This window comes from Xiphophorus couchianus, chromosome 18, assembly GCF_001444195.1.
Source record: "Xiphophorus couchianus chromosome 18, X_couchianus-1.0, whole genome shotgun sequence".
Classification (NCBI taxonomy): domain Eukaryota; kingdom Metazoa; phylum Chordata; class Actinopteri; order Cyprinodontiformes; family Poeciliidae; genus Xiphophorus; species Xiphophorus couchianus.
The window spans coordinates 30,586,005-30,613,010 of NC_040245.1; the positions used below are offsets into that span (position 1 = coordinate 30,586,005).

A 27,006-nucleotide genomic window follows, 5' to 3' on the forward strand; every position below is an offset into this window, starting at 1 on the left:
ACGTTGAAAAGAAACAGAAAAGACACTGTTCTAACTCGCAGAACAAATTGTGCTATCTAGGTCAGATTTGCGTTGGCCAGTAACCATTACATTATGCTGTATTGTAGGAACAAACAAGAAAACAGGAACATTTTACAGCTGAGAAGCTGGTGAATCAAAGTGTCAATAAATCTGCCCTGAACCTAATTGTGCTGCAGACACGTCTTTTTCAGATTGTCTGTGGAAGTTAAAAGGTTGGCAGCTTCTGATTGACAGGCCGTAGTCTCCAGTCTCATGGCTCTATATTGGATGACCCAGCCTGATTAAAAATGCAGCTTGCAAGAAAAAGGAATAGGAAGGGAGGAGTAGAGGAAGGCCCAGGGTCAGACCAGACCGGAGCCTGGAGGACGGGAAGATAAAAGACACCAGTGGCGCCACTTCATGGTCACTATCTCCACCTGTCCATCTGTAGCAGCTACTGGCAGCACTCAGCCCTGCAGAGGATGGCAAGGCACAGCAAATCTTTGAAGAGATAAGGAAACAAGAGAGAAACACTGTACACTCAAAAGGAGATGAGATCCTGCACTACAATCTTTCAGGCTTGGGGCAGCTTTTTAGTGTAGTGCAGGAAGTTTCTCCTCTTTATTTGTGAAATTCATGTATGCAAATAAAAACTGCCTTTATGGCAGATTAAAAAAAATTGTTTTTGAACTTCAGGTGTCACAACTGATTATTAGGACATTCTGAATAAATCATCCTTTGTCCAAGAGTGTCCCTTTTTCATACAAAGTTTTCTCTAAAGATTATTTTTGCTCATTAATATTTATCCGTCAGTCCACAGCATGTGTTCAGACACTTCTTCCCCTCATGACAAACTTTGCTCCAGAGCAAATAAACCAGTGACTAATTTACCACCTGAGTTTCTGCCTGGCTCCTATGATGGTGGCAGAAACAGAGGTTGTGCTTTCTGGCCACAGGCGTACTTCTCTCTGTCATTTAATGTGCTAATTGTGGAGACTGGCTGACTGGCTGGCTTGCTTGGCAGCTCTCTTAGGACTTTGAGGCCCATGACAGCCCAGCCACATTTGCCCTGTCAATAGATCTAATTGCTCTGAGAAAGGGCCCGGAGTGAAGGCTTTGGAGCATCAGGAGTTTGGTAAAGAGAGACCCTGGCGCCATGACTGGGTCAGTAATCAAAGAGAGACAGAGAAAGGATGGGGTAAGTGCAGTGCTTGGCTGAATGAAGTAACTGTCAGTCAAATACACCTTGAATGATATATAATGACTAAGCTATTCCACTCTGTCACCATGCCAGCACCTGTCTGCCACAAGACTTCTCAAACGAGGAAAGTGAGAAGCAGGGCAGGTGGAGCAGTTGAGTGAGCCAAGCCAGACATGTCTGGCAAACAAGTACAGTAAAGATTTGAAGATTGCTCATGAAAAATAGAAAGTGGAGAAATGGAGAGAGCAGGTAACCGAGACAAGATGGCTCACCTCTGTTCACTATGCAGCCAGCTCTGCAGATCTATCAGGTTGTTAGCTCCTTATCTATCCCTAGAGATCACCCTGTCCGGCCCCGGGCCCCCAGCCCCCTGGCCCCAGCAGGTTGGTCTACATCAATATCTAGGCAGCCTTTGTTCTTGTTCTGACTCCCTGCTTCACTGCTCCGGTTAACAGGCCACTGGCTACCAGCTTTCAGCCCAGCAAAACACCACTTACTGCACAGTCAATAAAGAGTGTGTCAGAGACATCTCTGTCCCTCGACAGTAAACTGGAGCTCACATCATGCTTTATGTGGGTATAAACATAATCCCAGCATCAAACGACAGGTTTCTACATCACAATAGTTCCCATCAGGAGATGGTTAGGAGTTGTAGAAAATTCACTTCAAGCTCGTCTGAGTTTAAACCGTCAGAAGCATTAAGGCGTTTTCAGGTTATTTAGTATTTGTTTTTCTACTTTACTTTTTAATTATAGCTTTATTTAGTCTTCTGACAGTGAAAACAAGCATCTGGTTGTTGGTTTTGCAACAGCATTAAGAGTCGAGGAATAAGAGCCTAGACCAGTGCTGGCTTGTTTATTGATTCAAATTTGTGCATTCTTTTGGATTTTGTCCTCTGACTCTTTTTTAATCATGTTAAGTGCAACAATTTGTGAAAATGTGAAGAATCGTTTTAGTTTTTATCATACGTCAATTCAAAATTGTATTAAAAAAAACTGAATAATACGGTTAGGGGCGGGCGATGTGGACTTAAAATTTGATCATGATATTATGCTGTACAATTGTGATAACAATAAAAGTGGAAATAAAAATATATTTCTTCTTTTTTAGATGACTGTATGACTCCTATTTGATTTCCAAAACAACTTTTTATTGTTTATTTTGTTTACTATTAAGATGCGTGGCACACCACTGGCTCATATGTGTGGGCCTGTCCCGCCTGGGGCTGCAATGCTTCTGCTGTACTCAGTGTGATATGATGGTGAGCAGTGGTGCGCACCGCACTGACCAACAGCATGTAGTCGCTGTAACACCTAAAATAAAATAATTGCATCTGGATTTCTTTGGGCTTAAACATTAAACATGCCAACCTTAAAATGGCCATATTTTCTTTATTTATATTTTTTTTATGTGTTTGACATTATTGGAAGGCTTAGGCTTCACACTTTCTAAATCTCTCTCTCTCTCTCTCTCTCTACATATATATATATATATATATATATATATATATATATATATATACATATATAAAAAATAAAAATTCCCTTCTCACCCACCACGGGTGGTTCTTATCCTCTGAGCTCGGGTCCTCTACCAGAGGCCTGGGAGCTTGAGGGTTCTGCGCAGTATCTTGGCTGTGCCAAGGACTGCACATTTCTGGACTGAGATGTCTGATGTTGTTCCTGGGATCTGTTGTAGCCATTGGTCCAGTTTGGGGGTGACTGCCCCGAGGGCCCCGATGACCACAGGCACCACTGTGGTCTTCACCTTCCAGGCCCTCTCCAGTTCCTCCCTGAGCCCCTGGTATTTCTCTAGTTTCTCGTGCTCCTTTTTCCTGATGTTGCAGTCGCTTGGTATTGCTACATCTACCACAACGGCTTTCCTCTGTTGTTTATCCGCTACGACAATGTCTGGTTGGTTCGCCATTACCATTTTGTCTGTCTGGATCTGGAAGTCCCACAGGATCTTAGCTCTGGCGTTCTCCGCCACCTTTGGGGGTGTTTCCCACTTTGATCTCGGGGTTTCCAGTCCATATTCTGCACAGATGTTTCTGTACACTATGCCTGCAACTTGGTTATGTCGTTCCATGTATGCTTTCCCTGCCAGTATCTTGCACCCTGCTGTTATGTGCTGGACTGTCTCAGGGGCCTCCTTGCACAACCTGCACCTTGGGTCTTGTCTGGTGTGGTAGATCTGGGCCTCTATTGCTCTGGTGTTTAGGGCCTGTTCCTGGGCGGCCAGGATGAGGGCCTCTGTGCTGTCCTTGAGTCCAGCTTTTTCCAGCCATTGGTAGGATTTACTGATATCAGCCACTTGGGTTATTTGCTGGTGGTACATCCCATGTAGGGGCTTGTCCTCCCATGATGGTATCTCTGGCACCTCAACCTTCGTTCCCTGTTGTCTGAGACATTCACTGAGCACATTGTCTGTTGAGGCTTTGTCCCTGATGTATTTATGGATCTTAGTTGTTTCGTCCTGGACTGTGGTTCTCACACTCACTAGTCCTCTGCCTCCTTCCTTGCGGCTCGTGTACAGTCTCAGGGTGTTTATCCGTGCGATAAACAGCTATGCCCTGCCAGTAATCATATATATATATATATATATATATATATACAGTACAGACCAAAGGTTTGGACACACCTTCTAATTCAATGGGTTTTCTTTATTTTCATGACTATTTATAAGGCAAGAAATCCCACTTATTAACCTGACAGGGCAGGTTGACCTATGAAGTGAAAACCATTTCAGGTGACGACCTCTTGAAGCTCATCAAGAAAATGCAGAGTGTGTGCAAAGCAGTAATCACAGCAAAAAGTTGCTACTTTGAAGAAACTAGAATATAAGGGGTATTTTCAGTTGTTTTACACTTTTTTGTTTAGTGCATATTTCCACATGTGTTATTCATAGTTTTGATGCCTTCAGTGTGAATCTACAATGTCAATAGTCATGAAAATAAAGGAAACTCATTGAATTAAAAGGTGTGTCCAAACTTTTGGACACACCTTTTATATATATATATATATATATATATATATATACATACAGTACAGACCAAAAGTATATGCTGGTGCGGTTGGCCCTGGGTTCCTCCTAATGCAGGACAATGCTAGACCTCATGTGGCTGGAGTGTGTCAGCAGTTCCTGCAAGATGAAGGCATTGAAGCTATGGACTGGCCAGCCCGTTCCCCAGACCTGAATCCGATTGAGCACATCTGGGACATCATGTCTCGCTCCATCCACCAACGTCACGTTGCACCACAGACTGTCCAGGAGTTGGCGGATGCTTTAGTCCAGGTCTGGGAGGAGATCCCTCAGGAGACCATCCGCCACCTCATCAGGAGCATGCCCAGGCGTTGTAGGGAGGTCATACAGGCACGTGGAGGCCACACACAATACTGAGCCTCATTTTGACTTGTTTTAAGGACATTACATTAAAGTTGGATGAGCGTGTAGTGTTATTTCACTTTAATTTTGTGTGTGGCTCCAAATCCAGGCCTCCATTGGTTAATAAATTTGATTTCCATTGATGATTTTTGTGTGATTTTGTTGTCAGCACATTCAACTTTGTACAGAACAAAGTATTCAATGAGAATATTTCTTTCATTCAGATCTAGGATGTGTTATTTGAGTGTTCCCTTTATTTTTTTGAGCAGTGTATATATGTCCAATTTGTCAAGAAAATCCGAGCTCATCCCACTTCCCCATGCTGGAGATTTTAGTTTAACAGTAATAATAAATAAAGTTATCTTTAAAATTAATCACTCAAGTGACATCAGGGCCCAACAGTAGACTTAAGTGTCAATAAAGTTAGTTTAACAGTAATAATAAATAAAGTTATCTTTAAAATGAATCACTCAAGTGACATCAAGGCCCAACAGTAGACTTAAGTGTCAATAAAATAAATCTAGTTGTGTGTGTTGTTTTTGTCTCATGCAAACTTTGCTTTAATTCTACTTTTTTCTATCTAATCATAAAAAATCATAGTCAGTCAGAGAGAGTCATTAAACAGGAAAAGCAGGTTTCCTGGAAAAAGAGGAAGTTTCCAGCCTGCAGATTTATAAAAATAGCTGAGACTATTTTAAAGCATGAAAGTTTTAAAAAATTAAATCTAAACATTTTAAGTAATTTGATAAGATTCAAATTAAAATACTTATATTAATATTGATTTACTTGTAATAATACTTACACTTATATTTGTGAGAACACTTATAAGAAAAACAAGCAAATGTAACTTTGGTATCAAATAATTAGAATAATAGATTATTCTTGGTTTCTTTTCAGAAAACATCTGTAATAACTCACATTAAGATCATAATAAGAGTAACTAATAAGTTATGGTTATAAAATCATAAATGAATGATAGATCAGAGAAGCTGAAGAAAATAAATGTGATATAAGTTATGGTTATAAAATTATAAATGAATGCTAAATCAGAGAAGCTAAAGAAAATAAATGTGATATAAATGTGATTTTGACATTAAACTTGAAATGGTGTAAAAGGTTGTAAAACTGCAATTAAACATCACTGATATGTTGGAGGTAGATGGTAGGTGAAAGGTGACAGGAAGGGAAAAAGGGGAACTAACAGGAGAGCAGAGATGATCAGCACCTTATATGGAAACAGGAGGTTGAGCAGCCCTGAGACATTGGCACAGACATCATGACATGATGTCTCTTAAGACAGTGACGGATATGAGATCATCTGTCTAAGCAGACAGATAAACCCTATATAAGGTGGGTGCAAAAGAGGAACCGTTCGTTGGATCCTCCGGGCAGCTTCGAGCCAAGATCGAGATGGACAAAGAACTCTGCAGCTGAAGAAGAGCCGGGGCCACGGAGCCGGAGACTGTCCTGCACATGGAGACCAACCCGTCTGGCCCACAATCTGTGGCTTCGAATCGCACTTCTCTCATCGGCTGGGTTCAGACCCCAAAGACAAAGATGAAGACAAAGACAAGGAAGAAGAACTGGTGCCTTTTTTCCTGCCAGCACCAAGTCCTGTGTGACCTCAGCATCCATGCGGAGAAGAAGCTCATCAGACCTGCGGAGATCCTGGCCTTCGCCGATCAACTTCCTCCTCCTGCTGCCGCACCTTCTTCGTCGTCGTGCCAGGTCTGGGGTTCGAAACGCCAAACTCCGTCCGTCTCGCTCTAAGGTTCCTTTTTTAGTACTCAGTATCAGCAGTAGGGAAAGATAGACTAGATGATTGATTTTACTTATTTGATTATTTCTGCTACTGAATTAAGCTGTACTGACCCTTGCAAAAATGCCTTACTAATAAAATATTTAGCATAAAGAAAATCTAAAGATGTTGTGGACATTCAGTTAATGAGTCACCTTAAAGTTCTTTGATGGTTGTAAAATAGCTGTGATGTTTGATTCTGGAGAGGAAGAGGTGGAAAATGTTTTTAGGTTGCTGGTAGCCCATATTTAAAACCTCATCCTTGGGACTCGCCCGAGTCACTAAAACCTACCTGGTTCAATAACAAATGCAAGTTGTAAAATAGAGAACGAGCGACCGTTAACAGGTGTGCTCTGTGAAACTAGTTGGCTGTAGGCTGCTCAGTCTGGCTAATTCACAGGGGGAAGAAGGGTGGGACACCTGGATGTAGGCCGTCAGATAACCAGGCGAATCGTTTCTCGAAACCAGCTTAAACAGAGTTTACTTCAGTTCTGGACAGGGTAAATCCCAGCAGATTTAGGAAACTCAACGTACCCGTTAGACGGAGAGCTGGTAGCACATCTCCCCTCTCAGAAGAGGAAGTACGAGAGTGAGAGAGTAGAGACAGAAAGGAGGGGGGGGGTGTTGCGCAACAACAAATTGAAGGCAGGGAGTTGCTGCATGCTGACATACACTTCATTGTTGACAAACCTTACCAACCCACCTACTTGAAACCCGATCCAGCCAGTCCACCAAATGCTTCAGAGCATCAATAATTAATTTGGGAACAGCTATTGACCTCAGGGGTCACAGAGCAAAGGGAAAGATAGGGATGGAGAAAGTCGGAGAGCCCAAGTTGGAGGATGGAGGTTATCAGGGAATGCTGATTTTGCTTAATAAGTAACAACGTAAAAACTTAGTTCTTCTCTCTCGGTTTTTTTGTTTGTTTTTTTTTTTATCCGCTAGCCTTCTCTGCCATTTTTTCCACTCGCTCTGCCCTATCTTCATAAGAGTGCTTGCTCATCCTCTGAATCCCCTGTCTCAATATAGAAGAGCATTTGTAAGATTTTCCATTCAAATCAATAAAAAAATTAATTGAATTGAAGCAAACTTTCCATTACAATCATTCTGGTTTTAATTGCTGAGGATTTTCAGTCTCTTTGCCCTTGAACTTTTTTTATTTGCACTTGCTGTAGCTATAGAAAACATATTAAATGGGAAGTATGGTCTATAAACAAGTATAAAACTATTCATGTAATGGCATAATTTTTTTCTGGGCTGTAGATGCCAAACTATTGCCACTAACAATTTCACTTTCAGTTATCCTGCAGATAGAAATAAACATTGAGATCTGGCAATATAATTAGAGACTTAGAAGGATAACATGTCACATTCAGCCATGTTTTTTAGTTGTTGAGATGATACAATCTTCACAAATCCAAAGCAGTGAAAAAGTGTCATGTTCATTTACAAATATACTTCAAATAAAAATGAGGAAAATATGTCACTGATATTATTTGTATTATTGATAAGATTGTGATGATGACATCAATTATAATTACATTAATGACCTATAGTGATTTAGATATTCTTTATTTTTTCTTTTCTGCAATGCCCCTACCACTCTGTGAGCTCTGGCACCAAAAGTATTCATCAAATCTGGTCATCTCGGGCAAGACGAGTCAAAAAATATTTGTTTACAGAATTTTAATTTACTTGAACTGTAGTGTTTTATAAAATCTATAAATTTTTTGACATTGTGGTACTGCACAAAAGGATATAGTTGTTATTTTTTGTAGTATGTTGTGTTAATCACTAAAGAAATTTCTGAAGGATGAAATATGTTAAATGTGATGCCAAATGTAGAAAATTCTCTTCTCTCATAGTGCTAATATGGTTCTGGATATTCTCTGTTTCATCGTCTGTCTTCCTCAAATGTTGTAGTGGCAATAAGTAGCGATGTTTCCCTGTCAAAGGTGCACCTTATAGTACGAAACCAATAATAGGAGCTTGTGAAAAGCCAAACAAAGGCAGTATGTTTCAGCAACAAGTTTTCCCCAGAACCTGAAATGGCTCAGATTTGTTCTGTGACCAAGTTGAATTCAAACACTGAGTTTTCCTGTATAAAACATGGGGTGGTGTCTTCATGACTTCAGCTGGTATGTTTGTCAAAAATCACTGTTTTCTTGGAAATTTATGGTTTTTTGGGGTCTTTTTTTCCGTTTCTGCTCTAGCGATTTGTTCCTGGTTTTGCTGTGTTGCATCTCATCTAAGGTTGCACTAATTGAAGTTTTCTAGCCGATCACCAATTATTGATCTTCAAAAAGCCTGACCTACCGATTCTAATTTTTGCTAATACAGATTTTTTTTGTCTGAAATGTTGCTAAATATAACAAGAAAGTCGCTGAGTTGGCATCAGTTGGGGGACTAATGTTAACTGTGAATGTACAGATACGACCTGAGCAGGTCTGTCAGTCAGACTCTCTCATGGCAGAACTGAACGCAAAGATCTCTCTCATGGCAAAGATGAGATTTTAGATCTTTGCCAAGGTTGATAAGATCAGTGGATAAAATCAGCTTCACATGTCAGTATCGACCAATCACCGATCTTCTAAAACGGAGAAAATTGGGGCCAATCTATCGACTGGCCAATTTATTGGTTCACCGCTATCTACAACCTCATGCAGACACATCTTTAGTGATGGAACTTCCCAGTGATGTAGTCAGGGCCTGCTGAGATACTGTTTAAAAGGAAAGAAGAAATCTGTTCATAATCTAACATATTGGAGATTTTGTCCTGTTAGTGTATTTTTCCTTACCACTGTCTCTATGTGCATGCTCAGTAGGAGGAATACAGGGAATACAGGGTACTGTCTACTCTCAATACTCCATGAAAAGTGAATACTGCAAGTCAATAACTTGATGCAATCTGCTGTGTTTTCTTACATATTTTTTTTTTTTTACTATTTTTAAAAAAGAAACTAAAGATGTAACCTATTCTACATTATTGTAGAATGTATGCACTTCACTTGGAGTCTGTCTGTGTGATTAAATTCACTTTTTTACTGTAAAGTGGCTTGAGACGTGTTGTGACAAGGTGCTAGGTAATTAAACTCAGTTGAATTGAAGAGCGAGGACTGGCAGGCAGTTATAAATGGTGATTAATGATCAGATGATTTGATTACTGACTCCTACTGATATTAATAATTGCTTCAGTGGGAGTTAGGTTTGTTTTTGTGTGAACCAATATAAAGTAAATAATAAGTATACTAGTGTTACAGTCCGACCAGTAAGGCACAAAGGCATATATAAAAAATATTTTCTATTTATTTTTCAAAAAAAATCTTAAAAACAAATCTAGAAAATATAGCAAAATGGGCCAAAAATAAATAATCAACTAAGGCATACCTAACTCAGGATAACAAACCAAAACTGACCTCACACAATGAACACATGAATTTATACACAAAGGCTGGCCTACACAAACAAGGAGGGGTGGGAGAGAAGACAAAGACAAACAATGCATAAACATAAATAACTAATTCAAACCAAAACATTTTGATTACAACACAACTGTAAAAACAAAACAAAATAACTCCAAAAATGTTTTAGCAGTTATTGCTATTAGTAGAGAGAGGCAGATTCTTCAACATCAAGTCCCCTGCTTCCATCAGCCTGATGGTTTGTTCCACTTCCTGGTTTGCCTTTCAACCAGTCCTCTCCCTCAGCCAGTCCTTCAAACACAGCAAAACAAAATAGTTAACGATCCAAATAAACAAAAGCTGTTTACTAAATGTGTGCATCCATAATAGTATACAACCTAATGCAATAACCACCACAAAAAGAGTGAAATTATAAACATATTGTGTGAAAAATTCTAAATATATTATGTGAAAACATTTAAATAAATACTAGCACTGGGGAACAGATGGAGGAACCTCCACAGCTAGTCTTTACTACATTTTTTATAACAGTTCTGGGACATATATTGATCTACTCTGTCTATGTAACTTTTCTTCTTGTTTTTATTGTCTTATCTATCCATGAACACTTTTCACATTTTATAGACTTTACAAAATACTGCCACTTGAAAATATATCAACATTTTTGAGCTTTACATCATGTTATAGTATCAATCTCTCATCAAAAACATACTTGGAGTGTTGCTTTGATTTTTTTTATGCATGTTTGAGGAATCCTTTTCTCTCTCCTTGTAGCCATTCTGATGGCAGATATGCTTGGTCTCACCAGGCGCTGACTTCTCCACAAAGCTCCTCCTCAGAGCTGCAGTCTCTATCTAAGCTTCCGCCTCACAGAGCACCCATCCCCATCAGCTCCTCCAGACTAGCTGCAGCAGCAATTAGCAAACATCTGGTGGAGCTGCGAGTTTCCTGAGCTTATTATAGGCACTGTCTGGTTAAAAATGTTGTTAAAGGCTCAATGGTGGATCGTTGTTATGATGACGTGCTGAAGGCGAAGTGTCGGAAAGATCAGGAACTTCTTACAGAGACATAGGTCCATTTGCAAAGAGTTCAATTGCAAAGTTACATTTCTTTTAATTCATGTGTAACTTATCCAGAATTTTTATAACAACTGAAGATAGTTACTTGATTGTGCTACAAAATGGCACAATATGCCTGAAATACACATAGTACTTCCCCTTTCAGGGCTTCAGTCAACCCATTTCATTTCCTAGAATAGTATTTCTGCATTTGTTCTTGCCATCACATTAGACAAGTCTTTTATCTCTTTCTTTGTCTGTAAAAGGATCAAGCGGCACCACTTTCACTGTTGAGTAGCTACACAGTTCTTTTTTCAATTATTCACACAGCGAATGAGGCCAGACCTTTTAATTCCATCGGGACATGTGTGAGTGTGTTGGGCTGATGTGTGAATCAGCGATGATGTGACATTCACTGCAGAGGTGTCAAACACCGTACAGCCTCCATTAGGGGTATGTGTGACCACCTGGCACATGTGTGAGGGAAAAGACAGGGGTGCCTCCTGTGCTCCAGATGTGGACTTGACAAGTATATTAGCCATTCTTGTGTTAAACAAACCCCATCCCTGTGGTGGGAGATGGAGAGACGACTGATTCCACACATTAGAGCTCATTCTCCACGCCTGCTTATTCAAGCCTGCAGGAGCCCCATCTGTCTCTGGGTCTCTCTGTCACTCTCTCTGCTTCACCTTTTCACACTTTACTGTACATTTGCCTTTTTACACACACAGTCATATGCCTGTTGGAGATGAAAACAAACAAAGAATTGTGCTTTTTCCTTTTCTTTTGACTCGCAGCCCAAACATTAGCTCTCATGCAGTCAGCCATGTGATTTCAATGGTAGTTTATCTAAGAAACCCATCAGTCTTAGGTGTGTGTACTGACTCTATATATCAAGCTCTAATAACACTGTAAGTTTATAACTTGCTTGACAGCCTTTTCCTTCTAAACCTGATGGGTGTTCAATAAATAAAAGTGGTTTGTTATACATTTCTTCTTTTTTTAATCTAAAATCTACTTCATGACTTTTTTTTTATTGATTTTATTGATTATGTTGAATTTAAAGAATAGCTGTTTTTGGAGCGTCATCTTGTTTTGAATAGAATATACTTTATTAGGTGACAAGCTACTCATTTAAGGTGTTAAATATTAGTAAATACAAATAATGAGTGATATAAAATGTATAAAAAATATATACATGTATAAATCTGATGTTCTAATTTAAATATAGATTAATTAATTAATTAAAGTCAATAAAATAACAAGCATGCATATGGAAATATGTCAATCTATAAATAAATCTATAAATCAGCCCAGAGAAATGTGACCTTTATTACATGCATTAAAATGTTTCTCATGCAAACTGAAAGATTATAAAATAATTAATAATTTCACATTTCAAAGGCTTTTGTTTGCTAATAATTTAAAGTGGGACGGAGAAGCAGCATAATTTATAGATTATATTAGGATGTAGAGCTTCAACAATCTGGCATCGTGGATGCCCAAACTGATCTCTGTTTCTTTTATTTGTGCTGACCTGCTGATTTCGATTTGGATCAAATGTGCTTCAGCTCACTGATGGAGGAAATAGTTTTTAATCCAACTGAAAATTAAGTCATAATGAGATTATGCCCAAGTCTCATTGAAGCATATGTGACAACAAAATGCATCACACACATTATGGTGACTTATGGGTCTATTTATCAAAAAACATTGAAACTTCTTACTTTTGATACATGTAGTCCATCCATGCATCAGCTGAATCCACCGCTATGGTAGGGTTGGTGCCTGTCTCCAGCAGTTATTGGGTGAGAGGCAGAATACGCCCTGGGCAGGTCTCCAGTCCTTCATAGCACAAACTACTGGAGAGCGGTTAGCACAATAGTCATGCTTTTGGTCCAAATTTGCCTGGTGATTGAATGGAAACATAGCTAATGATTCCAAGCCCAATGTGGCTGTTTTTTTTAGCATTCAGTCTGTTAATAAGACTGATATAGTCACTTTAAGTGAACTCCTACAGCTTTGCCTGAGCTGATAATATCACTGTACTATGATGGAGTTAAATGTTCACTTTGCATCTGTGCAAACTACAGTTTCTAAGAAGATAAGAAGTGTTCGAAGTGAATTGTATTGCACTTGACCACTAAACAATAACCTACAAATAACCTGAACTGTCCTACAACAACTGATGTTGCACAGTGTGCCACACACAGTTTTGCTTCTGCAAAGCATTTTGCAATGACTGATTGTGCTTTGGATCATTAAGATGCCAGAAATCAGTCAAAATGTTTTGTTTTTCTTAATGTTAATATGGCTATAAGGCAGTGTTTCTCAGTTATTTTCTATCATGCTCCCACTTGGATCATACATTTTTTCACATCCCTCCCCAGTACTTCTCCCCAGGTTGAATTGAAATACTATTGTGAATATGATAATATTTAATAATTTATCTGTACTAACACCTCAACCCCAGCAACTTATGTCAAAAGGTAGCGCTAAAAGGAAACATGTTTTTTTCACCTGTTTATGCATGTTTTATTTTCTCTTCTTCTTCTTCTTCTTCTTCAGGAATTCCTCCCAGCAGCCCAGGTCCAATCACACGTCATGAGTCATCCGACAGCTTGGCATCAGACCACAGTGGTCAAGACGATGAAGAATGGCTCTCTCAGGTAAGGTTTTTGCCTCACCCAGTAAGGGTTGAACTAGCAGACAGCTCCATCTCTTCCCACAAAGTAACATGTCAGGTACAACATGGTTCTCCTGTATTTAGCTGTCAGGGACATACACTATCTGTTCCTTCTCCCGCTGAGGATGAGGAACTTGAAGAATTCGAGCTACATGGTGCTCCTTAGATTTTAAAGGAAGAACTTTATACTGCATGTAAAACAACATGCCTTACTTTTCATTTTAACTTTATACAACTTCATACTAAACTTTAAAGCTATTTCAGTGAAAATCTTGTAGGAAGATGTATTCAGCATCATTTATTTTTACCTTAATATGTTTTAATTAAATGTTTAAATGTTCTTCCTAATATTGTATTCAGAGTAGTTCCAAAAATCCTAAAGAATACATCAACCAGTTCCCAATTTTTTCCCAAAGGCCTGAGAAATCTGGCACATTCACCCTGGTCTTTTCAGCTTGGTTAACTCTCACAGGCCTTGTCGCTCATGTCGGCAGGTAACCCACTACATTTTCACCATCAATAATTCCAATGCATGCATAATTGATTGGCTAAAATGCAAGCCACTTAGCTTGCGTAGACTCTGGTTTATATCTGCTATGATAGTTTGCCAGGAGCAGAACTATCCATTGCTCTAGCCTGTATTTGAGCAACTTCCTGTCAGAGTAGCTGTAGGCCTGCATGCATCAGTGGTGGAAGATATCATGGTACAAGTCTTTTTACCCTTGCATGTTTTCAGGGTTACTTGTTAAAACCTTTTGTGGATGCTTAGAGACTGTCGGTGAATTAAGGATGAACAGAGTAAACTAGCTGTGCTCCTGTCCCTCGAGAATATCTGGACAGACTTGAAGTTAGCAGACACAACGGCTTTGTGGATTGAGCAATACTAAATACACGTACAAAGTAAGCTAAGTACTGTTTCATTTCATTACATCATATCAGTGGTCTTCATTAGATTATCGGTGGGCATTTCCGCATTTGGTTGGGATTTAGGATTGATCAGCCGTCCCCTAATGGAATGTGAGGTTTGTGACCCTCAGTGTGAGTGCCTCAACAGGCTGCTGTGTGGAGCCTTTTCCTGCCCATCATTGTCAGTTGCTCTTAAGTTGGCTGTCAGTAGACAACAAAACCTTCTGTCCTGACAGAGTCCATCAGGGGTCGTTATTTATTATCTGTCAATTCTAATGCGATGGGGAGGGGTAGACATACAGCACATTACAACGACTGAAGTTTGAATGTGTTCTGTTTAACAAAACACAGTTTTAGGCCAGTGACTCATTTCCATGAACAGCATGTTGAATACATACTGTTAAGCCACAACATCGTGAAAATTGACAGATAAAGTTACACATAATTCATAATATCCACTTAAAGAAATATCCTTCTGTCCTGGAAACGCTCAAGCTTGTTCAAGCTTTCGCCATGAACACAAGAATTTTATGGATCCAAATTGCTTCAGCGTTGGATTTAAGTGCCAAACAATGTCTAAATGTGTAAAGTATCATTTTTACTTTATTGTAACGTCCTCTAGAGCCTGCATTAAGCAAAAAATTATGTTAGTGGGTGAAATAAATTAGGCAGAAAGTGAACATTGTTCTGATTGTAACCAGGAATGAGAGTTAAGACATGAGATGGATAGCATTGGCAAGACAAAGGGGCAAGATCATCTCTAAAACTGCAGCACTTGTTGGATCGACCAAGAAAAGAACAGTAGTGAATCAGTGACAGGGTCCCAAGTGGTCTAGGTCACTGAAATACATAGCAAACAAAATGTGCTTAAAGGGGAAGAAATCCAATTGTAGCTTAAATTACTGCAGATGTTTGTTATGTTAGAAAGGTGCAGCTTGATGGCAGATACCACAGCTCTCCTTCAAGGTGTTTCCATGTTTAGGCCTGCCCAGATCACTGTTAGGCACGTCATCATAATGCTGTGGTTAATGTATGCTTTGAATGACTTATGCATTTGATTCTCTTTATAAAAACAGTGTTTTTCAGGGACACTGTGTGTCAGACTATGAGGTATTTTCTCAGTATTGAAGCACAAAATTAGACTGCCTAGAAAGTCTAAAACCCAGGAAGACGATCGGCTCTGGAAGCTTCTGTTGGCTGCTTTGTTTTATAGGATTTGATCGTAATTTTAGTTTTAAAGTTTTAAATATTAATACTTAGGACAAAGCATTTTAAAGCATGACAAATGGCAAAGAGGATAATGTGCTATTAAATAGATGCAATAGTTTTTAGTTTTATTAAACATAGAGTTTAGGGCTGCAACTAATAGTTATTTTAGTAACCAGTTACTCTTATTATTTTGACAGTTGGAAAAGACAGAAAAGAAAATTGGCATATTTTGCAGATTTTTCATTAAACCACTTTATTTACCAATTTGTTTTATACAACATTTTATTTATATGATATTTGGAAAGTCACTAAAAATTAACAAACAACTACATTCTTTAAAAAAAAGTAAATAAACATTATTGTCTATAAGCAATAACAGCCTTCCTTTACTGAACTGTTAATCATTTGTAGTTGCATTCACCTGCAACTACAAACAATCCTTCTAAGATCAACATATGAAAAGTTCAGGCCTTTCTTCTTGACTTATGATTGATTGATTGATTGATTGATTGATTGATTGATTGATTGATTGATTGATTGATTTGTGTGGGTTGAACATATTTACAGACAGGCTTTTTTGCTCTCAAATAAAAAAGGTATATATTGTTTGAACAATTTTGGCTGAAATAATGCTCAATAGTGTGTTGTTCTTCATCACATTGTATTTTTAGAGCCTACATATTCCAATTAATGATTATTCAATTACTAAATTAGTTAACAATTATTTAAGCAATCAATATATCACAATAAATCTGATTAATTATTTCAGCCCTAATGGAGTTTGCTCTTAGTTGCACTGAGAATTTTTAAAGGACAATCCACAGTTTCTCAGCAGTTCTGGCCAGTGTGCTGTGCAGCAAAGGGTGATGTAAACATTATGATGTCACCTCTCTGATATTCACAGGTGGAGATAGTGACCCATACTGGCCCCCACCGTCGCCTGTGGATGGGCCCCCAGTTCCAGTTCAAGACGATTCACCCATCAGGTCAGACCACAGTCATCTCCTCATCATCCTCAGTGCTCCAGTCCCACGGCCCCTCCGATGTACAGCAGCCTCTTTTGGACTTTGACACAGATGACCTGGATCTACGCAGTCTTCGGTATATTAAAACCACTGAGCATGTTTTGTAAAGGTGTAATGGTAGAAATTGCTCACAACACAACATGAAACGATGTTGTTTCTAACCCGATGGGTTAGAAACAACAGTATTTTAGCAGAAGATAAAAATCCCTCATTTCTTTTGGTTTTCACAAATACATTGAAGGTTTCAGAAGGACACTGTAATCTGTGTGGAACATTTTAGTCCAGATAGGACCAGTTCTCATGCTTGTCTTGATCGAACACAGTTCTAATGGTAAAACAGGATTAAAATGCATTTTCTATTACATTTTTGCATCTTATTTAAAGGTTTCTTAAATCTTTAAGTGGGTTATAAATAATCTTTGTCTAATGTAGAATTAATCAGTAGAAGTTGGACCATTCCAGGTACTTCAGTTTGAACTGCAGATGATCAAAAACAGTCTCAATTAGTGAAAAATCCTTTACTGTGGAGCTGAAGTGAAACTGCTGATCACTAACTTTAGTTCTGCTAGATATGCCACTGCTGAAAATTATTCAAAAATTGTTAATTTTGAGAACAAGAGAAATCTTCAAGAATGGTCAGACAGACATTTAGTCTAATCTGTGAAAAAACAGAAGGCAACAAAAACTACTTCATTTAATTCTTCAACTGAGTTCCTTGATCAAGAGCTGCTTTTAAACAATAATAAATGAAACATTTACCAACATAAATGATGTGTATTGATGATTTTGATGATGCCACTCAACAAAATAGAATGTCTGGTTCTGGTTTCTCAGTTGGTGACTGTATGTTGTTTTTATAATGAGGTTTTATTTTTGTGTTTTTATGATGTAAAGCACTTTGAACTGCCTTGTTGCTGAAATGTGCTATAAAATAAAAAACTTGACTGAATGATAATAATTGTCTCCAATAAAGCTGGAAGAATGAAGTCAAGCTTTCAACACTGATCTCATGATCCAGGGCGTGTAATGATAAAATAATAAATCATCTTTCTGCTCCAGATGAAGTCGTATGCTAACACCAACTGGGTAACAGACGTCATCTAATATTGTAATGTTTTAATATCACAGGATGTAGCATTACACCTCTAATGAGGACAAACTTCATCAGTAATTAACATATGTTGATTAATCAATTAATTAACATTGTTTAATCAAGCAAACAATCAAGTTTATTTAATTTCAACAACAAAGTGTTCAAAGTTTGAAGTGCTTGACATCATAAAAACACAAAAATCAAAGCTCTGCACCAAAGAGCTACACCAGTAATATTTCAAAGATTAAAAAAAAGATAATTCAGGAGAAGCATTTTAATTTCACATCATAGCACTTGAGCTTGAAGAAGAAACTCATCTCAAACTAAAGAATAATGCTTTAAACACATCTGTATGAAAATGAGCAGCTGAATGTCAGACATGTTGTATGTGTAATGCTATGAATGTTTTTGTTCAGAATCCAGCCAGTACGCTCCGAGCCAGTCAGCATGCCCGGTTCATCTCGGCTGCTGACCGACCGCAGAGGACAAACCAACATCATGGATGCCGGCTCAGGTAGGAGGCTTCCTGTCTTTTCTGGTCCGGGGTCCATCATTTGTTTTTCAGTTTGGTTCCGCTCCTTCCTGGTTTACTGTGGTTGGTTCCATCTAGGCTTACTTCTTGTATCACCTTCATTTTGTTTCACACCGTTGCTCACATCAGACAGTAGATCCTGTCAGAGTTGTTGTGATGAAAGATTGAGACTGCAGACTTTGTCTGGTGAAAATGAACACATTTTAATCAACACGAGCCTCATAATAATTGATCATGCTACACAATTTTTTGGAATCTGTCCAGAGGCAACATTGTATATACAAAGCTAAATAGGTACATTCAAATGTAAAGTTTCTTATCAATTTGTAGTAATCAACAAGTTTTTGCATCAATACTTTTTCTCGTCTTCACACACATGAAAGAGTTGGTGTAAATCAGCTGCTTGGAAGAATGCACTGATTCTCTTTATGGGGTCTTAGTTTTCCATAAGCCTATTGTTAAGCCTGTTTACATATTATGTCCTAAATCAGAACATAAAAACTATCTGATTCACCACTAAAATCATACCTACTGATTGTAGGTATAGATGAGGAAAATCTTTCCTCCTTTAGTATCACTTCCATCCAATAAGCTCCACAGCACTTGATAGATCGACCTGTCTGTGACTCCTTCAAAGATAAATTTTGTCATTGTGAACATACTGCTTGCTATTTACCTAAGCTGATCATAAAACTTTTTAGATGACCAATTTCTGACGTGACTTGGAAATCTTTAGATTTAAGGAGCCAAAATAATTCAAATCTCATGACATAATTCCTTTCTTACTCACTGTTTTACATATTTTTTTTTAGAATTTTAGAATTACTTTATTCATCCCAGCAGGGAAATTATTTCGCAGTTACAGCAAGAATTTTTTATACACAGATTAACACACACACGACAGGAGCTGCGTCTGCAGGCAGCCAGCTGAGCTGGCGCCATTTTTTAAGGAGGACATGCGGCAAAGGTCGTCGGGACCGGGAGTCGAACCCGCGACGTCCGCGGGTCTAAAGCCTCCAAACGTGGGACACGCCCCATTTGTATATACAGGAAATTGATTAGTAAAGTATTTTCTAAGTTAAATGTCAACATTTGGACAACATGCAAAGTATCTGTATTATATATGTCAATCAACTACACAGCAAATGTCATTATAGCTCTACAGACCCGTTGCAGCATGATGTCACACACGCAAGACCCCGCCCCCAGCTTCCTGCTGGAGGGCAAAAAACTGCTGGTGACGATGACTACTGTTAGATTTAGCTGTCAAATTGTTAACACGCTAAATCTTAAATGTATGTATGCATTAGATAGATAGATAGATAGATAGATAGATAGATAGATAGATAGATAGATAGATAGATAGATAGATAGATAGATAGATAGATAGATAGATAGATAGATAGATAGATAGATAGAAACTCAGGGAAATGTTATATATAATTGTACATACAAAAGTAAAAGAGAGGCTGTGCTTTGCGATTAGTTATCAACACTACAACTATTACATAACAAGGACAGGAAATGTTTTAATTTTTTTAAAAAGTAGCCGGACAGGCTGTAGGTCAGTTATTTTAGCCTGACTTTGACAACCTTAACATGTAGCTGTGATGTTAAATTCAATGTGTTTCCTGCAGTTGAAAAAAAAAGGCGACCTACACCAACTCTCTGATACGTCATCAGTTGAGCAGGTGTTTAAATTAGATCATTTCACGCAGTGATTCCTTATTAATAATTGCAAAATAAATACCAAGTCTAAAAACATAATAATCTAACGGACTGAATGTTCTGTTGTTTGTGTGGGAAATGTTTCCGTGTTTTCTGGTGTTTATGTTTAGTGGCATGGTTGTCAGTCAGTTGCTATAGCAACAAGTCTGTGTAGCTTAGCCAACACATAGAGTGAGAAAACAGAACACGAGTGATTTTGAGTTCAACATTTTTTCTGCATTATTTTTCCTTTGCTGTGGCGCACTGTACCAAATTAATAATACTTACATCTCCAGGTTTCATTTCATCAAAGGAACTGTTCTCCCGCGGCAGCGCCGCTATGGATGGCATGTAAAAGAATAGTCTTCTTGCTCTCCACCATTGTGCGCATGCGGAAAATTACAGATGTAAACAACGTGCAACGGGTCTATACTGAAAGCTAAAAAGACATTGAAGTCATACTATTATGCAACACTCGACAGAAAATGACTACTCGTATGGAGCAATGGATATTCTTATAAAAAAAGAAAATATAGGCTACAGTAATCTGAATTTTGTGATATATTTCCATTCTGATTTCTTTTTAAGAACTGTTCAGGGCTGAATAATTTGTCCAGCCCTGATTCCATGTTTGTTCAATAAATATGTATATTAAAATCCAACATGATATCACACCATGCATCGGTACAGTTTACTGAAAAACTGGTTTTTAATTGTTTAAAGCAAAAGCAAAATTATTAGTGGTTGAAGTTAACCTCTTGAATTAGCGATTAGTTCACTTAGCATTACTAACTGCAAACACGAGTCTCTATGGGTATTCCCTGCAGAATGCAGACTCTTATCTCTTATCTCACAATTGTTTGACATGGTTGATGACAGGTAGAAGGTGAAAGCAACAAAGCAGAGCAACTTTGTTGTAGTTTGCACAACCTCCATGGTATCTACTGAAGTCAGCTCCTGGTCAGTTCCTGCCTTAATCAGTTGGACAAGTCAAATCCAAGGCAGGCTCTCAAACAACCCCTCTTTGACCAGAACCAGTCAAGTCTAAAACAACCATAGCTTCTGTGAATTGTGGAAGAAACAAAGTGAGCAGATACCTGCCGGGTGTAGCAGCAGAATGAAAGCCAACATGCCTCCATAGATAATACAGTGTCATCTTAAAGCTTTTGTATTTCCTCTGACTTCATGTTTAAATGCCTCTCTGATTCTGAAGGTCTTATTCCTTTAGAAGAACCAGACGATTCCTCTGAATTGAGCCAACTCTTGTTTTGCAAACACCAAAACCTTCTTTTGAGATTGTATCACCCACAGTGAGGAATACAAGCTAATATTTTCCTACTTATATCCCGTCATGCCAGAGTTATGAACAAAATTTACTTGAAGGCCAGAATCTGTGTCAGCAGACAGTACAAGTACCAGACAAACATCAGCCATGTTTTAGTTCCTGTATTTAGTTTACTTTATTATTAGCTTTTGAGTTTCACACCTTCTCTCATATTGCCATTTTGTATTTTAATTGAGATGGGTTTTTTTTTTACTCTGTCATTACTTTTACTCTTGTCATTACTGCAAAAAGAAGCTTTGAGTTAAAACATAAATGCAGTCTAATCGGAAGATGATCAAGATCTCCCTTCTGCTCCCAAAATATAATGCTTAACTTGACAGAGTGTGTGCTTCATGTGTATGCACAATGATCACTATTTAGTGGCAAAGGAGTTATCACCTATTGCGTGACATTGTAACCCATTGTCTGGCGTGTCAGGGCAACAGAGGAGTGCCTGTGGCGTCTGTGCTTTTATCTGCTGTCTTGTCACAGATGCTTCTTTCATCTGATTTGGCCTCATGCTGACACAGAGCTACTACTGGTTTCTTCCCCCAGGTGTCAAAAATACTGAGAGCCTGTGTCACAAATAGGTGTGTCACAAATAGTTGGACGTCAGATAGTGTCTTTTGTCCTGCACCACTGCCTGTCTTTCAAAAGTTGGAAGTGTTTGTGGCAGATTTCTTTGAGATCAGAATCTTCTCAGAAGACTGATGACAGCAGATTTAAGGCCTCACTGGAAATGCTAGATGTGAGCTTTTGAGAAGGAGAAGACCTTTTTGCCACAGCCACCTGTCACTGTGGCCCTTCCAGATCCTAAGCCAGCTTTACTGTTATTCTTTCACCTCCATGTGCCTCATTACATCCTCTGAGAATCATATCTGTGGATTTTCTGTCTCCAGTCAGTGACAGAGGCAGGCCGAGGGATGGAGGTGATGCGTATCGCTGTGCGCGCGTGTGTGCGTGTGTGTAAATGTGTGTGAGACTGTGTGAAGGGAGGCTTCTGTGTTGTGTCCTGCCTCTGCCATGGCGCCGTCTCTTATCACACCACACATCTCTTTTGTCTCACCCCTTGAAGAAGCTGCCTGTGTGTGGCATACCGGCAGCAGTTTGCACTAATGCTTGTTCCAGCTCCAGCTCTTCCAATCACATACTGGCTAATTCGAGTTCATTAAGAGTGGATCACTCATATTCAGCTCTTTATTAGCTTTAGAATATCTTTGAGCACATTGCTAAACTTTCGCCTCAGCACACTGTGTGTGTTTAGGTGATGCTAACTGCAGTGTTACAGTCTGTGGAGAAATGTTGTTCAACTCCATTACCATTTGGTTCTATTTATGACTTTAGTATCATGTCAACTCATCAAAGTTAATTTACTAGTACAGGACAGTATGGAGCCTGTTTGCTTTGATCAGAATCAGCAGTCTATTTGTCAATAGAGACATTTTTACCCTTACAAAATGTGTTTAATACCTCCAAACCAAACCTACCCTTTAAAAATGCATTAGTTTATTAAGAAAAATACAATAAAATGACAGTTCATGAATAAATATATGAATATTTATTTAATACATGTAGGTTAATTAATTAAACCTTGTAGGTAACCAGTCAGAGCCAGGAGGAGGATCTTAGCGCTGTCAATAAACCTTGTGTACATGCTGCTGATAGTGTTAATGGCAGAGAAACAAGTTACCACTAAAGGAAAACTGTTTATCCACCGTCACTATTGACCTTGCTCAGACTTGTATGCTTTGCATTGCATAGCAGAGAGAAAAGGATACACTGTGAGCAGCGCATACACAAAGTTGAGTGACAGCGCTAAGACGCCAACTTTGAAAGGAAGTGAAAACATTTTCTTAAAAAAAGTCATATTTACACATTCTAAACCTACACATGTAGCCATGTACACATTTACTCTAAATAAAAACATTAAAAAAGTGTCTGAACATCAGCAGAATGATGTGTTTGTATCAATATTACAGTCTGAGTTACAGAAATATGATATATGGTGCTGCCCCTTAACCCAAAAACTAAATACAATTTACTTAAATATGGGTGAAAACATCAGTTGTGTTTTTTTTTTTTTAAATATGTCTATATTTAGACAAAAAGTTGAAATTTGAAAGAAATTACACATTACATCTAATGGATGGAGATCAATATGTCCTGTTCTCAGGTATATCCAATGTTTAAAGGTAGCGAGGTCTGGGATTAAACTTTTAATCAGCTAGTCCTCTTTACTAAATGATTCTCAGCAACACAGCTTCTCCGCAGATTTATAAACAGCAGTGTGTGTGTAGTTTATTCATTTAGTGACAATTCACGTCGTCTCAAGGCACACACAGGGCACCATACAGTTAGATTGAATCCAATTTGGTCGAAATTGAATTCATACCAATCCAGTTTACTACTTCACCATCCAGCCTTATAGTCAGATTTAGATCCAATTAAATACAACCCAAATCTATCTGGATCACAGTGATGATGTAGTATTCAGATCTGTTCTGTTACTTAGTAAGTCACTTTCAGGAGTGTTTTATGTAGCATTTCACAACTGGTTTAAAATATTACTCCCTACAATAAGAACCTGTTCTCTGCTTCAGAATACACTGGCATGTCCACACAGTCATGTATGTTAAGCACATTTGGAGATTTCAAAGTCTCTGGCAGACTCTGGTTTGTTTGTGTGAGAAGCTACAACCCTGCTGTCCTCCTCACAGTGACTCACTTACAGTCAGTCAGTCTCCCCAGTGTCTGCTCCCATCTTATCTCAGCCCATACACTATGCTTATCTCTGCCTTCCCCGAGGTGACGGGATGCCGTCTGCATGGGACACACACACACACTCACCCTGACTGAGCTGTGCAGAGCTTCCAGTCCTGACTTTTTTTGACTCAGCATTTCTTTCCTTATGTAGTGTGCAGGAGGATCATCAATGCCACAGTGTTACCTTCCCCTGGCCGCAATAAACTGGATCAGTGTAAAGCTGCTATCTATGCCCACCATCTCTAGCCACTAAGTCTTGCTGTGGGGTGTGTGATTGTGTGTCTGTGCGTGTTTAGAGGCAACTTCAATCAAAGCTAGACTACACAGGGACATTCTATGGCCTGGCTGTTCGTATCAAGGATGGAAAGAAAAGGAGACAGACCCGAAGGAGAGATAACACAGCAAGACTGAATGAAAGAGTATTTAATCTTATTCCTCTACTTGTGTGTACGCACGCACATTTAAATCCCACCTTCACACTGCTGCTGTTGTGTTTTGACTCTGTAAGACACCCCGGCCTTGACAACATGAAATCCCCCGTCTGAAGCGTCAGCCATTTTGTTATTGTTTTTGTTGTTGTTGTTTTGCACTTTCAGTGTTTCTTTGTCATTGCGTTTCTTCCTTGCTGTTTGGCTCCATCTGCAAGTGTGTGTGAGTGTGTGTGTGAGTTATCTGTGTGGTTAAATCAGTGATAGTGTGTTAGCTGGCATCAGAGCAGAGCAGGCGGGGCGAGATGAAGCCAGCTTATCTCACAACTCTCAGGACACTTCAGAGACCTCAGTGCTGGGTTGGGTTGTGCATGCGTGTTTGCTCATCAGGTTTTAACTCATCATATTATAAATACACGCTTCACTAAGCAAAATAGATCTAGTTTTTAATCTAAATGTTAGAAATTCTACATAAACAGTATTGACAGTATTAACTGAATAGATAGAGTAAAAATTGCTCCACTTAAGAAGCTAATGCAGGTATGTTGTGAATGTCCTCTGCATATGTAGACACACGTATGCTCATGCTGTATCTTCTCCCTGGAGTAACGGGTCTAGTGAGTGTCAGTCCATTAGCAACATCCTGTGAACCAGTCAGCTGATCGGTGTGTGATCAGCAGCTAACAGCCATTAGCTTCATCCCCCCACATCACTGCTCACTTCCCAGCACTGTGCTTGAGTTCCTCAGTGTCAGCTGCCGGCATCAACTTCTCATTCACACAGACCATGTGATGATATATTGTTACACTGAAAAAATTCTATGTTCAGCACTGTCTTAATGTTAGGACCCTGAGAGTATCATGGAAGGCAATATTTAGTTTTACTGCAAAACAACAGGTGAATATTTGGGTTTCCTGTTCATAATTGGAGTTATGTTCCACAGAAAAATAGGTAAATCGTCCATTGCTGAGTAAGTGGGATCCACCTTCCTGTTTCCAATGTGGATTTTTTTTTGGGGGGGGGGGGGTGGTAATTTCATTGAAATTTGCAGATATTTGTCTTTGCACAACTCTTTACCTGGTCATTATCTGGTCATTGCAAGTTAATTCTGACTGTGTTCGGAATCATTGCCATGGTGATGACTCCATTTCAGCCCAGCACAGGCTTTCCAGATGGTCTCCCATTAACAGTACGATGGGATTCCCAAGGTGTTCAGGGCAGACTAGATGACCGTAAGGTGTTTAGATCATCTGCAAACATAAGCCCAGATCACCACTCCTCCATTTCCATGCTTAACTACTGACAAACTGTGCTTTAATTTCTGCAAACATCTCTACTTTGCTGTCATTGTTCTGAGGAGTAGAAACTAAACAGTGCTGCTGCTTAGAGAGAATTGGCTTCTTGCAACCCTTCGAAACAAGGCGTATTTGTTCAGACTCTTTGTAATTTCCTTGTCATGAACTTTAGCATTTGACATATTGAAGCCTGTGGAGCCTTAGTTGAAGCTTTTGGTGTGTATCCCACTGTTGATCTTGGAGTGAAATTGCTAAGCTAGGTTGTGCAATCCTGTGAAGATTTTCAAGAAGTTGTCACACTTGATAAAGATCACATGTGATTAGCTGCATCCGGTTGCTTCTATCTCTTTTAAATTGCATTAAATAGAAATGGTGTGAAGTTACTGATAGACATTGTAGACCTTTAGGTTTTTAAGTTCTACAGTAGTCTAGTGTAATATGTTTTAGTTGGAAAACATTATATCACTAAATGTATGTCTAAAGGAGCTGATTATTTTCATTTATTTTCATTTATTGTGCAAAGTCATTGTATTTTCACAACATATTTCCAGTAAAATATGTATTAAAGTGTTATTAAAATGTATTCATGTTGCTGGTTTGCCAGTGAACTGGCACGGTGGGTTTCAAGTTGTACTTAATTAGAAGTCAGTGAACAGTAGTCATATCCTATGGCCATTCTTTTCTATCAGTGTGTGCATGCCTGCACCTGTTAGCATCAGTAACAAAGTGCCCCCTTGTCCTGGTGACCCACCACCTCCTTACCACTGACGGCACCACCCTGAGGCGAGAAGGGGCTTTCCCCTCTCTTATTGTTCTCAGAGAGAGAGCAGCCAAAAGAACCGTAGAACCGTTAGTGGTCCCACAAAAAGACTAGAATAGATGGTTGTTAAGCCTTGCAACACACATACACTCTCACACACACTTACCATAATGCACATTTTTCCTGGAATCATTGCCTCCTACTTCTTTCCTTCTCTTCATACCTGAGCAGTCATGTAAATGATGAGGCACCTGTGCATAGGTATTCATCTCGTTTTTTCTTTTACTGATACACACAAACACACACCCACACGCATACACCAGTAACCTATACCCCACAATTACCTTCCAGCCCCATAAAGGGCCCTTGTATTTTTGTCCTGTTCTAGTCACACTGACAACAGTGAGCATATAGG

At 38.9% G+C, this 27,006-nt stretch overlaps 1 protein-coding gene across 5 annotated transcripts in view; it reads left to right on the top strand.

The window, feature by feature from the left end:
- The window catches only part of bcas3 (BCAS3 microtubule associated cell migration factor), a 328,257-nt gene that overhangs the window by 101,655 nt on the left and 199,596 nt on the right, over positions 1-27,006 (top strand). For all 5 annotated transcript variants that reach the window (XM_028044826.1, XM_028044830.1, XM_028044829.1 and 2 more), the window contains 3 exons: positions 13,432-13,532; positions 16,569-16,765; positions 18,199-18,296. In XM_028044826.1, the coding sequence (XP_027900627.1) occupies positions 13,432-13,532; positions 16,569-16,765; positions 18,199-18,296 (396 nt within the window). The remainder of the gene's footprint in view (positions 1-13,431; positions 13,533-16,568; positions 16,766-18,198; positions 18,297-27,006) is intronic.